Genomic DNA, 17,990 nt, shown 5'->3' with positions numbered 1-17,990 from the left:
GTGTAACTGGATTGCAGTCCAGAAAGATAGAGTAAGTGCTCAAGTTCATAGAGTTGTTGCACTATAAAAGGGGTTGTTGCTCCTAGGGGCTGGAGCCCTTAAAGTTGTAGCAGAATATAACATTTATTAGACTGGATTAGGACTGTAGATTCTCATATTGGGTTTCCATGTCACATATTGTGTATTATTTCTTTTATGGTCTTCTCAATTTTCTATACTGTTGATATCAAGTTAAAAACTATGCTTAAAACAATAACCTCAAAGCAAATCAATTTGGATTAAAATTGTTTTGAACAATCCTAATTCACCCCCTCCCCTCTTAGGATTGTAACCGTGTTCTACACAACTAAGACCATTACTACTGCCAAAGCAAAAAGAGGGGGTCTCCATTTACAATAGAGCAATGGTGTGAAAACTTATGTAAAAAAGGTAGAGGACGCAAACAAAATATATTAGAGAAAGGCAATGTTTGTTATTGTTTGATTGCATTATATTATGTTTAAGAAGTTATGTCAAGCAACCCTCTTTCTTAGCAAGGAAAAATGATAAAATGTCTTTTGAATTCTAACAAATATATAATGACAGTTCAAGGATTACAAGATAATGGTACAACTAGTAATGTAATTATTGGAAAACTTTTTTTTCAATCACAGGTCAATGAAGGTTTTTCTTTTGGAATTTTTTTTCATAATGCTAATTGCTGGCTGGAATTCTTTTTGGATTTTGCAGTTTGTCCATTTTTCAGGTCTTACAACCCACTCCAGGTGACTTTTTAACCAATAAACTTATACTTGATGTACTCTTACCATTGAAGCTTTGACTTAGAAGTGGTGTTTTTATTTCATCCCTGCAAACTATTTTAAAGGCAGAGTTTGTTTATGTTGCTCTTGAAGGTTATAATTAACTGTGAAGTATATAAAATGTCTGGCTGGTCAATATTTATTATTTTCTTGTTTACAAAATCATTTTACTATGACTGTTTGGTAGAAATTATTCTACAACATTCTTCCATTAAGAATTTTTTTAAATTGATTACAATAAACATAGCTGAAAACACTTGATAATAACTGAGCATGTCATTAATTTTAAGAACTTGCTCAACAAAAACTCAAGGAAAAATGTGACAAATTTATTGAACATTTGAAAGTACATAATTTTTTAAAAAATTATTCAGAAACACACATGTATGCTAAATTTGCAGAACATAATATTGATTTTCATCATATATAAATAAAAAAATTGAGTTTAATACATGATCATAGACCAAAAACATTTTCAACCTTTGAATACATATGAGGTTCAAGTTTCAGTATCAATAAAGGTTATAAATTATAAGTTTTGTTATGACTAAATCTCAAAAAAGTTTATTGCTTCTGGTTTTTCCCATTGTGTGGGTGTTGCTTAAGTGGATAGTACAGCTACAGTAGCCTCAATAGGAGTCTGAGCAGGTGCCTCATCTATAATGATAAGACCAAGTTGTGTATGTGATGAACTTGCCACTGATGACCGACTGACCTCACCTTCTGCCTCATATGCTGCTACACTTCCTTCTTGTTCAGCTAATTCATCATCAAGTAATCATGGATCCAATTTGCAACCATGACAAGTTTTGTCAGAAAAGAGGACTCTAATCAAATTTATAACTATGCTTTGCTAGCTTAGTTTGTATAAATATTGGTAGTTCAGATGACTAAATCACTCCTTCCACATTCTTGTCACATCATTGAGGATTCATTTGGTTTGATTCAATTTGGTTGAATATTGTATGGTTTATGAAGTTTTGAAGTGACATCAATCGTAATTCAGACATATGTTCGTTTTGACATGGATAAATTGAACTCAAATTATCATAAATCTAATTTTTTTTGTTTTAATAGAAAGCTATCTCAACAACATATTTTCTTGATATTTTTCAAAAAAAATTTGACCTAATTTACAAATTTTCCTGAAGTGTCGAAGTCAGTTGATGTTCAATCGGTTAATGTGATTGAGAAGTGCTGCTGAAGCAGAATCAAGATCAAAATAAGAGAAGGCGTATAGTCTGGATTGATGATCTGTCTTCCAGATTGACTCTATAAAATCCCTGTGCAATGCTCAGATAACCATAGAATTAGGAAAGAACTCAACTTGATCATTGGAACTAGTGTGAATGATTTGATATTCTAATAAGAGATTGGTTGAAAATGAGGGCACACATAAAACATAATGGAATGTTTCCTCACCCATGTCAACAAACCCTTTCCTACATCGACTAAAGAGCTGTCTCACATCAATATCGGTGGCATGGAATGAGGGACACAGTTTAGAAATTATCTTATGATGAAGGCATGTGGTTCAAAGAACAAAATTCAAATATCCATGTAGAAGCTGGAGTGGTAGCAACTATAAGGCTCTTTTCCTTTCCTCTCCTATATGTAATTATTAAGACCATAAATTTAATAAACCCATAGTGTTAGAATCAGGAATGCTGATATTAATCTTCTCAAGAATGTGTTAGCTGATCATTTTTTCTTCATACATTTGTGTTCATCATGATCAAATTTCTTACAACTTGAACTGACCTTCTCTTATGATTATCATCTTTAGAAGAGATCTCAAATTCTTTTGGAAAGTAGTAGAAGGATTCTGTTTTTTTTCTTATGTTCTTTATGAGCTTGTTATTTTATTTCTTCTTGTAGTATCCCTGTGTGTGCTAAGCTACCAAATTATGCTGACTCAATAAATATGTTATTGTTTTAAGTTACACACTGAGCTTTTCACCAAATTCTAGTTGTCAAAAATAAAGAAATTTCAGACTGTCCTGTAGATTATTGCTTGAACGTCTAATGCAAATATTGCACTCTTAAAGAAATAAATCAGAAATGACGATTTACAATACATCCAGGTATGCAATGGAAACTATTCAATTCATTTGTTCACTCCATACATAAGCCAGTAATATTCCCCTTTACCCATGAAATATCCAGAGATGCAACTCATGGTGTTTCATATGGAAGACTGATTTAACATTCTATTCATGGATGCATGCTTACAAATAATCTGTTTTTCAATAGGGAATAAGATATGGGAGACAGCACCTGGACATTGATTACTCGTAAAAAGTTTCTCTAGTTTACAGTCCACTAGAAATCTCGTCTCCTTGTTGCTAACCCGATGTCACAGACCAGAACTAATAGGATTACACTGACCAGTTATGAAAGTTTGAGGTCTTTCTGCAGATAGCTACCAGAAGCCTTTGTCTGATTCTTATGGCCCAGTCAAGGTTGATTACACCCGACGCAACTATGGTTGGGAACTTGTCTTCCAGTATTGAGCCATGTGGGCAGCTTGGATGCAGTAACTACTAACACTGCTTCCCACGCACAAAATATCCTTTAAACCAATATTCTCGAAAACCTCAACATGTCTTCTGCAACCCCACTATGTGACTGCAACCAGGTCAAGTGTTCTGTATTTGCAGAACCATCAAAGCAGAACTACAGTGAGCCAAACATCAGAAATATCACATGTTTCCCATTGCTAATCTCAGACCAAATCCATACGATCAAAGGTAGTTTCATACATAAGGTTGGGGCTACATCCAACCTCAATTCTTGAAGGGGCCTCGTCCTTAGGAAAGATTTGCAGTCACTGGAATGGTGATTAGTTTTCTTTTTCTGAATTCTCCGATATTCCTTTCCCACAGCCCTGATCATCCATATTAAGCCATAGGAAGAAGAAGACCGGTGTTGCAAAGCTCTCGACATGCAACAAATCACAAGCAAAATCTCCTGAATGTAACATCTCGTGGATTTGTCATTGAAGTCCATTATATTTGAAACACACAAAATAACTTAATTGTTGGAATACGCCAATATGAATACAAGACACCGACCAATGTCAATAACACCAGGATTTGCCATCGAGCAAGGAATAAAAACCAAATATAGTTTTCAAATGTTGGAATAGTAAGACACTTTTAACCACATAGAAAATAATAATATCTATATTTGGTCGCACATTGTCCCTTGATTACAACATTAGCCTATTGGGACGCAAAATAGGATAAGTGTATGTTCAAATGGTCACTCTATGGGAGGGGACATGACAGTCCTTCCTTCCCAAAGTTGTTTGCCCTTAAGCAATTGTTGTGTTGTGTTCTTGAGGTATGTGCTGACCCTCTCAGGTTGCATCTGCAATGGGCAAATCCTTCCAGCATACTGGATACTTTCTAATAGACTTGTTTCTCAATTGTCTCTCTCTTACCTCCAACACTTCTATGGGTACCAACTCCACCTTTTGTTCCTCAACCAGAGGGTGTAGACTCGGTATACTCATAGTATTTTACCCAATGGCATTCTCAAGGCAAGAAACGTGGAAGATATTGTGGATATGACTTCCCTTAGTAGCTCAAGCTCGTAAGCTACTTTGCCTACTCTCTTCACCGCCTGTAATGTCCCCCTTTTGGGACATTAGAAAAGTTAAAGACATATTTGTATTATATTAAAATTGACTTGAAGAGCGTGGACTCAAATTATGAAAGGTCAAATTAATATTATAAAGTGGGCTAAAAAGGACAGAGAGAGATAAGACGAAAGGCCAGGAAGGGAATTGAAGAGTCGCAACTGTGAAGATAAGAGGAGATGAGACTCATTCATTTGGCATGCTTGATTTATTATTCAAATTTCAGTTTCTCTCTTGCAAGAGTATTTGGAAAGCTTAAGTTTTCAGCCAGTGTGAGGATGTAGCCCTCGTGTTGGCAGATAGTGGACGGAAACCCATTGTTCGTGGATTCAGGTGTCTTGTATGTGTTTTCAGGTTCTTCTTTGAGTGTTCCAATCTAATTGTTAACTCTGTGTTTAAGATTGGATTCTAAATGTTGGTTATTGTATTGCTGATGTATAATGCAATAACATTTTTGAGGAATTTTATTAGAGTTTTCTAGTTTTATATTGTGGGTCTGTAATGCATATTTATATGCTTGAATCCTGAGTATCATTTTGAGAAAGAACGGTTTAATATCTGTTGGATTTTCTGCTGGTTTTTATTGTATTTTGTAATTCATCTGCATATGTTTGGTTCTGAATATATTTGGAGGAAAAAATGAATAAATATTTGGTTTGGGATATTTCAGTGGTATCAGAGCCAAAGATCCTACCATCCTGTGGAATTTGCAAAAAACTGAGATTCACAAGGGTTTTTTTATAACCGGTGTATCTCGTTGTTCTATGAGGTTTAAAAGTAAGAGAAGTTTTATTTAATTCTTGAACTTGTGGAGTTTATTGTGAAACACAATTATAGAAAGGAATTTATCATTTTGAGAACCCAAAATATGTATGAGAGATTCTTTTATCTAAGATGTATGTTCAGAACGGGCTGTAAAGACAAATCTATAGTAAAGATTTTAATTAGTCCGAGTGAATATTTAAAGTACAACGCTACTAGAATATCACTTTAAGGGTGACGGTTTTATTTGTGGAGTTTTAGCATAGAATTTGGAAAACTATTTTTCAGTATCGTGGGATAGCAAATATAGATGCAAGACTAAGGTCGGATGACAGAAGAACAAAATCGGAGTGTGGTGATCAGAAGTTGAAAATAAACTAGCTTACTACAAACAAGAATATTTGTGCAGCCTCCAGCTAGGGTCTACATTATCAAGCTCAGCTAGTTTGATACCATTTACCCCCAGATTTTTATCAAAGAAGACATTAGGAATTTTGTGAGTTCTTGAACATTCTGCAAAATTGAGAACAATCTATAAAAGGAAGAGATAAGGAGTTAAAAGTCAAGTTCTAGAGGTGGAGAAGACAAATCAAACACTTGTCTTAAGAGGGTAGGATTCAAGCCCATCAACATTTACATCTATTTCAGGATGCTACTCTAAAAGAGGTGAATGGAAGTGAACAACGACTGCAATGGGAATCGGGACTCCAAGCAAAAGAACACTGGTGTTGAATATTGAAGTGAATAACATGCTGAAATTTTATCTCAAGGGCATAGAATACATCCCTTGAAGGTGGTTTGTGATCAATATTAATATGTAGGTCTATAAGCACATTCAAGAAACTAGGGCACTAAACACTTGCAAGACTTGACACATTCAAGAAGAACAGAAGATTCCAGACCTAGTTGAATACATAAAATTATGCCACCTCTGCATAGAAGATAAGAAATTAGAAAACATTCTGGTGATTTAAAACAGGGATTTCCTGCCTTTTTGCCGTCAAGGAGCACATGAGGTTATAGGAGGAAATGAAATTGTCATTGTTGGATGCAAAGGTTTCTGATGTTGAATCATTGTTATGAACCTTGCCTTTACTCTGCCTATTATTTCTTGAAGGTCCAAAACAAGGAACTACGTGCTATGTAATGGCAACCGCTTGCAATGCATAAAGAGTATCATCTATTGTTTAAAGATTCAAGATGAGAATTATAAATCGAACCTGAATCCACGAAAGAACTGGCTCATTGGATTGCCATGTCGCTTCATTTCTCACGACTGGCGGAGTTGGAAGGTTTCGAGTTTGGTCAAAGACTGTGATTGGTAGGAAAGAAATGACAAGGTGTCATCTAGCTGTCTCAAACCGAGCTACGCCGTGAAATGTTATTTGTTTCATCATGCCATCGCAAAGGTTGAAAGCTAAGTCACAGGAAGGTATATGTGGTGTCGTGTAACTCAAAGCTATTAGTTTTGACAAATAGCTTGTTCGATGCTCCCCATATTAACGTCAAGCAAACATTGGGACCAAGATTGGGGACATGAAAACTCTACATTACATCATCCATGTTAACGGGAGATTGGTGTGCTGTGAAGTTTAGTAGGAACCGTCAAGCAAACAACTTTGCAGAACTTGATTGCATTGCACCCACTTAGAATCCTAGTTTGTTGTTGTTTTTGGATACTTTAATAAATTCGCTACTGTTACAAAGAAATTGCCGAGTATAGGTATCAGACTTAAGCTAACTCCTATAATCGAAAAGTTGTAGGAGAATAGAGGATAAGGGAGTAACAAATGTCATTGGGTGCATGAGATTGGGTGGAGTAGTAACATCTTCTTGCCCAACATCTTCGAACATTTGGAAGCAAATGTAATTTTCATTTGTAAATTTGAAATCATCTTGTAATTGTAACTTGAAAAGACTTGAGACGACAAGTGTCCGCAATCTAGTAAATTTGTTTATGGGTGGAAGAGTTTGGTTGAAGTAGGAAATTCCAAGCAACCATCGATGGTAGAGGGAGATGTATGACATTTTGGGATTCACATTGGCATAACAATGAAAGAGGATTCAGTTGGAAGCTACTCGGGTGATAGCAAAGGTTAACGGAGGATCATCATTGTAGCGTCGAACACTGTAGAGCCGATGATCAAATTAGATGAACAAGACAGAGAGTATCATCCAGGCAAGAGCAGATATCATAATCACGTCATATATTGTATTTCTCCTGGAAGGTAGCTGATAAATCACACAGTTTGAAGTAGGTGGAAGCAACATAGGATTATATAGGGAATGACACTTCCCCTAACAGGGTCTATAGCGGCGGTGCATGGTCATTCATTAATCAAGCGGTGTTGAAATTCTTTATTACCTCATCATGTTGTCAAATTGAAGGCAAAGTTGGTAAACTCTAATGAATTTGTGCAGAACACGGATTTGGTTTCTGGGGTATTCTATTGACAGACATTCGAAGAAAGTGACTTTTGATGCAGTCATTTAATGATTTTGTTTTAGGGACATTTGTTAGACATTGGAGGTTCCATGGCATTGAAAAAAAAAGGTTCGCTCATCCATAACCGTGTTAGAAATGGCAAAATCAAATAAAATTGTGTACCTATTGTAAGCTTACTAGTGATCACACTTGTTTGACTCTGCTATTTTTTGCAAACCAAGGAGACAAATCCAAACCTATCAGAGGTAACAAGAATTTTCTTCAGCAATAGCGCTAGACGGAAGACTTGAGGAAGCTGACTGACATAGAGGAGGTAGAAAATCTCTTCCCTGAGGAGGTGATTGAGGTCATTAAAGCACATAGACTTGATGACTCTGGATTATTAAAATTAAATCGTGTTGGCCAAAATGATTTATCTTCCTCATAAGGTTTAGATAAAATCAGGAAAGGTACTATGAAGCTACAAGCATAGTTAGTCCAGAATTATGAATCCGATATAAGAGCAGAAATACTCAACATTTATAGAGAATATAAGAAACTCCCACCAATCCGAATTCAGAATGATTTATCATTGAGTGGTTACATGGATTTTCATCTAGATTAACAAAATAAGATTGATATGGCAAAAAGAAAGTATTTGGAATTGGTTAAGGATCTCCTTGCAAAAGACCAGCACAAAGGTGTGTATGAAGAATTTTCGGCAAACCAAAACCATCGAATAGAGTTTCTTGAAAAAGAGCAGTCAACTACCATTGATTTGCAGCCTTCTCGCGATCATGTAGAAGATGTTACACAGGGTTCAAATTTCTTTGTTGGTGATTTGGAGGTTAGCTTTGACAAGCAAGTTGATGAGGTTGGTTGCACACGAGGTAATAAAAAATTGGAATCTTTGTATTATGAACCATATATTTCTGATACCCATGACATGAATTTAGTGTAACAATCTAAGATGACACTACAAGACGATGAACCGCTTCAATAGGACAATAATGAAATGCATACTTTTAAGAATTAGTTGAAGGTTAGTAATGATATGGTTGTGGCATCATTGGTACATTATGACAACACTTACAAGATGGTGGAAGATCTCTACAGGAAGGTTCAAAAGGGAGTGGAAGCAGGTTGGCTTGTTTCTGATTTGCAAGTGATTAAAACAGCTTTTGAAACTATGAAATCAAATTATTTATATTTGTTTTCCGACTGGGATGACATTCTTAAGGTTGTTAAAATACATGTTGATTAGCTGAATAAAGAAAGGAATGAGATTATGGAGCTCAATAGAGAGCTTATGTATACTCATGAGGCATTAGATGATGCTTAGTTTTCCCTTGAGGAAGTAGAAAATCAGATTAGGACCATGAATCACTCTCAGGAACATGAGGATAAAGAGAGCTAGGAGTTTTTCCAAGAAGTGATTGATGAACTTGATAGCATTCAGCAAACATATGACTTGGATAGCTACCCCAAACGATCAAGTGCCAAAACTTCAAATCACATTCAGCTTGTAGACAACCCTTTGTTTGAAGTTGATGCTGATTGGACTTTCGATAATCCCCTTTTTGTGATAAATAGGGGAACTCCTTTTGATTGCCATGAAGAGGATGATTTTGATTTCAGAATTTTGGATCTGGGTACAACTCCTAACAACGAATCTTGGTCACAGGATGAGAGTGGTGAATTGACTACAATTGTTTGTCATTGGATCAGTCCAAATAGGGTTCCTGATTTCACGACATAGAGGAGTTGGTTGAATTACATACATCGGCCTTTGGATAGATTTTGGTGTAGTATTGATAAGAGTTATGTTTCAATCTCAAGGAACGGTTTTTTAGCTTCATTCTTATTCATAGTACCTATGTACCTAGGAGTTCTCTAGATTGATGATGACAGTATAGTATTTGATGCGCCCAAGGTGTTACTTTCAGTTTTTGAGCAACTTGTTTCTTACATAATCTATTTAGGTCAGGTTGTCACCATCTACTGGGTTATGCATAGTTCATTGATACATTTCTACCTTATCATATCGGTTGGTTATGACATGGTTTGGGATCCAGGTGTTGATTGTATGTACCTATGGCTTGTTGGGGACTTGGTTGTAGTTCTATTTAGTTTGAGGCTGGATGCAATGATGATTGGAGTTGTACAGTTTACACGTGCAACATTTTTTCATAGAGTTATATGGGATCCAAGGATCTAGTTGACGAATGGATTACAGAGTGGCACCGTGCTTTGCAGCATGGCCGAATTCGTTTTCAGTTTGGGCTGTAGACCTACTTGTAGATTCATATGGATCCTGGTACTGATTGCTTGAGGACAAGCAATTTCAAGAAGGGGAGATTTGTGATGTCCCCCTTTTGGGACATTAGAAAATTTAAAGACATATTTGTATAATATTAAAATTGACTTGGATAGCGTGGTCTCAAATTATAAAAGGTCAAATTAATATTATAAAGTAGGGTAAAAAGGACAAAGAGAGATAAGACGAAAGGCCAAGAAGGGAATCAAAGAGTCACAGCTGTGAAGATAAAAGGAGATGGGACTCATTCATTTGGCATGCTTGATTTATTATTCAGATTTTAGTTTCTCTCTTGTGAGAGTATTCAGAAAGCTTCATCTTTCAAACAGTGTGAGGATGTAGCCTTCGTGCTGGTAGACAGTGGACGCAAACCCATTGTCCGTGGAGACGTCACTTCAGGTGTCTCGTATGTGCTTACAAGTTCTTCTCTGGGTGCTCCAATCTGACTGTAAACTTTGTGTTTAAGATTGGATTCTAAATGCTGGTTATTGTATTGCTGATGTACAATGCAATAACATTTTTGATGAATTTTATTAGAGTTTTATGGTTTTATATTGTGGGTTTGTAATGCATTTTTATATGCTTGAATCCTAAGTATCATTTTGAGAAAGAATGGTTTAATATTTGTTGGAGTTTTTGCTGGTTTTTATTGTATTGTGTAATTCATCTACATATGTTTAGTTCTGAATATATTTGGAGGAAAAATCGAGTAAATATCCAGTTTGGGATATTTCACCACCTTGTAGGGCTTGTAAACCATGGGTCTAAGTTTCTCCGTACCACTCTTCTTCAATGAATTCTTGTAGGGCTGAAGATGTAGAGACACCATGCCACTGACTTCAGAAAACCTCTCATTCCTATGGCATCAGCATAAATTTCTGCCGATTTTGAGCTCGCTGCATATTCTGCCCGAGAGCTACAAGGATATCTTGCTAATTCTGTAACCAGTCTTTTGCTAAAGGAGTCTTGCTGTCAGCTAATGCCACATCTAAGAAAGACAAAGGATCATAATCATACAGTGCTCTAAAAGGAGTTGAACCAATGGTCATGTGATATGTCAAGTTAGTTTAAACTATAACTCTGATCACGTACTGGTATGAATGTGCAGATCGCACAGACCTTAGCATTGTTAGAATACCTTATTAAATGCCTAGAATATATATTGTTTCTATTAGACATGATCGGCGTCCCTTCTAGTAATTAAGTGTATTAATCTCAACTAGTTTTAGTTAAGTTTTGTTTACATGTTAGTTACCTTGACTGGGTGGTGATCTTGAAGAGACATTCTAGGCCGACCTAGATAGGGTCATGTCCCTTCTAGGGACATACCCGTTTGGTATGGTATTTAGGTAGGTTGTTGTTGAAGGTTTAAGGACACACAAAATAGAGATGTCTGCTTCGTAATCAACACTATCCTATACGAATTATTGCAGAGAAAAACAAGTTTAAGAATAGCATTTAATTTCTGAAAATTACCTCCTACATTCTGAAGAAAAGAAAGATCAGAACAGCAACAAAGAAAAAGGTATTATCTCAGATCTGAAGCACTAGAATTTGCAGAAACTTTACAAAGTTGTAGCAATACTTGCTCAAGGACAACCATTTAACCCATGCTTGGTGTTGTCCTAATACATAGTTGTGGAGATAACCTTTCCAACCATTTTTTAAACCATTTTCATTTGGACATCCATTTGAGGATGGTAGCTGGTACTAGGAGTCAAATGTGTCCCGGCTAGTTTGAACTCCTGCCAAAATATGCTAAGAAACTTGTCCTTGTCACTAACAATGGTCTTAGGTAGACCATGCAATCTGAAAACCTCTCTAAAAAAAACTCTGCTACCTTTGAGGCTGTCCAATCAGCTGCAATAGCGTAGAAGTGAACATATTTTGTCAACCTGTCAACCACCACAAATATGCTATCCTTAACTAATCAGTTGCAATAGCGTAGAAGTGAGCATATTTTGTCAACTTGTCTACCACCACAAATATGCCATCCTTACTTTGCACTCTGGGAAGACCTATGATAAAATCCATGGATATACTTTACCTTTCCTTCTTGGAGACCGGTAAGGGCTGCAACAAACCAGCTGGATACATGTACTCAGATTTTTTCTGTTGACAATCAAAGCAATCCTTGGCCTTCTTAATGGCATCATTCTTGAGACCCTTCCAAGTCAACGTCCCTCTAAGTTGCCTCTATGTCATAAAGTACTCAGGAAGACTCACTAACACTCTATTATGTATGACCTGCACAATCTTGTCCTTAAGTTTGGAATCTAAAAATAAATAAATTGTGTTTTTATAATATATCACATCATCCTGTACGTGTCATCTTGAACCCGCTCATCCATAAACTCACAAGCAAATGTGTTTTTGGAATTCAACTAAAAGATGAGATTTCCAATCAGTTGAAATCTTTGACATAGCACAGGTACCACTAGTCGGCCTCTTGGATAGTGCATTTGCAATCACATTGCTCTTCCCTTTGCCATGCTTGATGTTAAAATGATGAGCTTGGACCTTGCTGATCCACTTTTGTTGTCACTCATTCAGCTCCTGCTGTGCCAAAAAGTGTTGCAAATTGTTATGGTTTGTTTTCACCATGAATCGTGCTTCTACCAAGTATTGCGTGAACTTGGCCAAAGCATTCATAATGGCCATCATCTCCTTATTGTAGGTGGAATACAAATCTCTTATGCTCCTTGAATTTCATGCTCTAATAAGCAATGGGGTGCCTATCCTGCATGAGCACTGCACCTATACCCTCACCCACACCAAGAACATCACACTCCAACATCATGGGACAAGTGCTCATGATCTGCTTAACCTTGTCAAATATTGCCTTTGCATCATCTGACCACCCAGAAGTACTCTTTTTGGTGAGATCTATGAGTGGTGTTGCAAGCTGAGAAAACCTCTTAACAAGTCTCCTGTAATAAGAATATAAACTGAGGAGTCCTCTCAAATCAGAAACATTTCTAGGTGCGGCCAATTCAATAATCTTTTCTTGATGGACCTTGACCCCATGGGCCCCTATAACATGCCCAAGGTATCCTGTTTCATGTTTCATGTTTCTTAGTTTCTAAACTTTTCTGTGCTCATAACTTGCATTAACCTTGTTTCCTTCAGTATCATGTTCTTTCCTTGGTTTAGCCTGTTTATTTATTTCCTACTTGATTATTTTGTTAAAATATGTTTTGGTGGAAAAGTTGGACCCGTCATTTACACAAAATGGCATCTTCCTCTAAATCTTTTCACTTTGTGTCATGTTAACTTGTAGTTGTAGGTAAACAGAATTCAATCTTGTTTGTCTTTTCTGACATTGGAGTGATTCATATTCTTCTTTTGTAAACAAAGTTGGTGTATAATGACTTTAAGATCTCTGGATGAATGTACAGCACATGCTTCTTGGTTTCATTTTAAATTTTAGTACTGCAGAGACAATCAGATAATTTGCAGTGTTTTATTCAAGAAAACTATGGAGAGTTATTTTTCAGATAAATCCTCAATACACCATATTAGATGTCAAAACTGGTTGTTTCTGAAGAGGTGACCTATGATCTTGTTTGTGACAGAGATACTAGTAATTGGATCTGGAAAACGCAGCGAGTTGGTAGATCCAGGCATCAGAAATTTTCTTCGTACCAATGGCATGAAAGTGGAATCTGTTGATTCGGTAATAATTAATTGTCTTCCTTTTATTTGACTTCCACACTTGAAATTAGTTGCTTCCTTGTGTTTAAAATGACATGTTTCATTAATATTTGACGTTTGTGAGTTTCTCACAGTGGAATGCAGCGGCAACATTCAATTTTCTTAATGAAGAGGGCAGAGTGGTTGCTGGTGCATTTTTGCCATTAGGAATTTCCAGCTAGTAGTACATGGCTGTTATTTGAATATTGTAACAGTGTTGAAATGCCTTGTTACTCTATGATGGGGATGTGATGTTGAGCCTTTCTGAAGGTCATTTTCTGTTATTTACCTGATTGCTACTGTAACATGGGTCAAATCAATGCAATGCCTAAAGATGATCCAGAGTGGGCATTCTTCATGACACATTTATTTTGAACGTTGTTGGAACTTCCCTTTGATAGAAATATTTGTAATATATGGCGCTTCACTGGGTTTTAGTTCAAATTTGATGTGGATAAAATTGGAAATTAACATCAGCCATAAAAATCTATGGAAACATAAAATAAAAACCTGTGTAAGTTATAATGTAGAAAATGGTTCTATATGGATGACATTTAAAGGAAAACAAAACCAAACGTTATAGCTTTGCTGGACATCAGTACAAATATAGTGCATGAGACCTCGTCCTTCAGAGGGAATTTTTTCAGTTTTTCGTCAGAAAAGGATATGTTGCCCTCACCACTCTTGAAAAACAGTGCTCCTAGCTTGAATTTCTGGATATCTAGATTTTTTTATTTTTCATTCTTCATTTGTTACCCCCTCATATTTTGGGGGTTGACACTTACAATACGTGCCTCGAGAAACTCAACTGAAAATGAATTAAAAGAATGTTCAGTTCCATGTTATGCAAGCGTTTTTTATAATATAAGTGAAACCTAGGGATGCACACCCGACCCAAAACCGTAGAGTACTGGGTGATGGGACGGCCTTGGGACAGGTATTCCGCATACCCAAGTACCCTCACTACTGTTGCAGCTCCGTTGTACCACAATGACACCTATACTTGCATTGCGTGGAAGCTCTGAAACTCAGGTCTTGTAGGATGGTACTTGGGAACTTCTAGAAGCCCCTTACTTGCACCTAGGACGTGACAAGGTGTGGCTGGCCGAGGGCCGCAAAAAGTCAAAATTTTAAAGTCTTTTTTTAAAAAAATGGTTTGTGAGGAACCTAAAATGACGTGGGTCCCATAGGGCTCTCTAAGCTTTCATAAGGTCCATATACTTCATTTGGTGTTCATATTTTGCAACAACTGAAAGGTAGGAGAGAAAAAGAGTCTGAAAGAGTGATTGCAAGATCAAAAGAGGAGTAAGAAGACCGAGATTTATCAAGCACATGGTAGGGTTTTAATATTTTTCTTTGTTTTATTTTCGTACTTCAAAAAAGAAAAAAAACACTGAAGGTTGAATGCATTTTTTGAGTTTTAGATTCTTATTAAAAATATTTTTATTTTTGTAATTTGTTTGAACTTTGATTCTTTGAGCACGTCGTTTAAAAAAAAACCAAATATAAATCTTGAATTTTGAAAATTTGAATGCATTGTTATTAAAAAAAAATGTTATTAAGTTAGGCTGAAACATATTTCAATTTCTAAACTAAGTTGAAACTTCAAACTAGTTATTTAACAATTTATTTCTATTTTTTAAAGTACTAGTTAGGCTGAAATTTATCTTTTTTGTGAAATGATTGTCTAAAGGGCCTCTAGTAATAGTGGAGGACATGAAATTTTATTTTGAGTGTGCAAGTTTATCAAGGTATGAGCTTGAACATGAGGAAAGTGACACTGGGGCTGATCCAATAGCCCAATCTACTTATGTTGTATCAGGAATAGTTTTTGTTGATTGCCCCTCTTAGATGATTTTGGCACCATTGTTTAGGGTCCTTATGGTCCAAAGTCTCCTCTAAAAAATATTGCTATAAGAGTTCCACCCCAAACACTTTGAAATGGTGACATGTAAAATGAAAAAGTAATTTTTGTGGCACAGGATGGCTTGGAAGCATTACTATAGCTAATTCACAACTTCTTTTTTGGATTGAATATGGTGTGAGTGCATGCACATTCCTATTAGATGTTGAAAATGTCAAATTTAGAATTGAAATAAACAATATGTGAGGCAATCTTGTTGATAATGAATTTTTAGTGCCTAAGTCTTTAGGTGCTAGGCGACAAGTTTGGGTAATCCAACAATTTCAAGGGCACCAAGATACTTCTATGTGTATCTTGCATCTAAGTACAAGGACTATGTCTGTACCAACTTCCATAGTTTCATCCATCCATCCAAATTTTAGCAAGGGAGGGCAACATGCGTAAACACAAGGCAAGAAGTTCTAGTATCCCCATTGTTGATTTGATTAACATGCAAATGAAGGATCGATTAGATGATGCCATTGGTGCATTCTTCTTTGTCAATGACATTTCATTGAATGTAGCTTGATCTCCTTATTATAGGGAGATGAGTCCTTGGTGGAAAAGGAGGATGGACATTATTTGTGCCTCTAAGTGAACACAAATTGGGAACCACAATCTTGGATAGGCAATATAACAAGATAAATGTTTGAATGGAGCAGGCAGAGTTAGGTTGCAAAATTATTATGGATGGATGGGCATACATTAGACATTGTCCACTCATCATCATGGTCATAACTGAGGGCCTATAACGAGGTTAATTGATTGTTCACATTCGTAGGGAGGCCATTGAGGAGGTAATGCAACAAAATGTGGTCAAAGTAGTGGCAAATGCAACACGTTTGCAAATTTTTAGGGAGGCTTGTTGAGGTAACCTATAGACATATTTGGTGGACTTCATGTTGTGCGCATGTCATAAACTATGTACTCAAAGATAGGGAAGATTGACTTGATTAAAGAAGTAGTTAAGGATGTGAGAGATGTGTAAATGTTTATATGTTATCACCACACTAAAAATCAGGTTGGCATGAATGCCTTGGGGAGATTTCTAGTATGCTTGGGGAGATGATCGAGTGTTTATGTGTTGCATTCATGACTTGGGTTTGTCATTGATGTTAACAAATCAACTTTCTAGACAATGTATGCAAAGTGGCATAGACACTATTGTTCAATGTGGGTCATCGATGCAGAATTACATTTAGTGGGGTTAGCAGTGTATTTGTGGATATATCTTTATGGTATGTCTATTTTCACGGAAAGAGTTATGATGTTTTGTGTGAGTTACATAAGTTTTCTAGAGGATTGGTTACATGTTAGTGTGCAAAGGACAATATGTTGAAGATTGAGCTATATGTTGTCAATGAGGTTAAATCTTGTTCAGTGGGCTTGGATTTTGGTTATACATGTTTTGTAATATACATTTGTTCTGAATGCACAATCATCCACTATACATGTCACAAGGTATGAAAGGATGAAAGAATATACAATTATAAAAACAGATTACATCATCCCTTTCAGATCCATAAAACTAAGTACAATACAATAAGTGAAATCATCCATCATAAAGATATAACCATCCATCATAATACACAAAGATAGAATGAAAGGAAATACAGACAAGGAACTCCAGCCATGACATCAACGAACGAATCTCAATGGTAAAAGTAAAAAACACTACCACCTAACCTCGTGGTAACCCAAAAATGTCCACTCCCATTGCACTTAGGAGATAGTCTCAAGTCTCAAATAGAATGTCAATCCCAAAATCAAAAGTAATATCTAAGTCAAGGAAACCCTAAAAGTAATCTAACTCAAAGGTTCCAAGATAAATCGACATCTAGACCTAGAGGCAAACAAAGACACGTAGGGAATCTACTATGCAAGAGGGCAAGTGTCATCACGCGAATCAACACTAGAGTTACCTTGGCAGTTTAACTTGACCTCGGTCCCCTAGTGACTCTATGTGGCACTAGTATCCTTTCGCATTGACAAGGCATACTAATGATGCATGGTTGCAACCAAGCATCCTCTCTACTCCCATTTTAGTCTGTACTAGCACTCGAGGCATGGACGAGAACATACAAAGACTCTTATTAGGTTCATTTTACTCTTATTTAATGTAGTGTTTTCACTTATTAAACAACCTACAACGAGTTACCTTGGCAGCCACTTTGGGCCTTGACCTCCATTGCAAGCCACTTCTCAACATTACATATAGATAACCTACCCTAAGTTCATAAAAGTACAAATCAAAGAATCATAGTTTTCCCCTTAGTCCTATACATGTGATTGGAAAACATTAAAAGATAATTCATAATAACCTCACAATTTTTTACAAGTAATTGGAAAGCATCCCAAAAATAATTGTTCGAAGACTCAAAGGTCAAGACAATTATATCATAACATTCATCTTGTTATCCCACAAGAAATTGAAAACAATAACGAAC

At 36.3% G+C, this 17,990-nt stretch overlaps 1 protein-coding gene across 2 annotated transcripts in view; it reads left to right on the top strand.

The window, feature by feature from the left end:
* Window positions 1-14,084, top strand: part of LOC149562150 (uncharacterized) — a 76,425-nt gene extending 62,341 nt beyond the window's left edge. For both annotated transcript variants that reach the window (XM_089825685.1, XM_089825684.1), the window contains exons 5-7: window positions 730-764; window positions 13,523-13,623; window positions 13,736-14,084. In XM_089825685.1, coding sequence (XP_089681811.1) covers window positions 730-764; window positions 13,523-13,623; window positions 13,736-13,822 — 223 coding nt within the window. In that variant the 3' untranslated portion in view covers window positions 13,823-14,084. The remainder of the gene's footprint in view (window positions 1-729; window positions 765-13,522; window positions 13,624-13,735) is intronic.
* Window positions 14,085-17,990: the final 3,906 nt, after the last annotated feature.

This window comes from Cupressus sempervirens, chromosome 4 (genome assembly GCF_028749045.1).
Source record: "Cupressus sempervirens isolate cs-2001-9-10 chromosome 4, ASM2874904v1, whole genome shotgun sequence".
In the NCBI taxonomy this organism is placed as follows: Eukaryota; Viridiplantae; Streptophyta; class Pinopsida; order Cupressales; family Cupressaceae; genus Cupressus; species Cupressus sempervirens.
The sequence above is the reverse complement of the archived record's forward strand: the minus strand, read 5'-3'. Positions and strand labels throughout refer to the sequence as shown.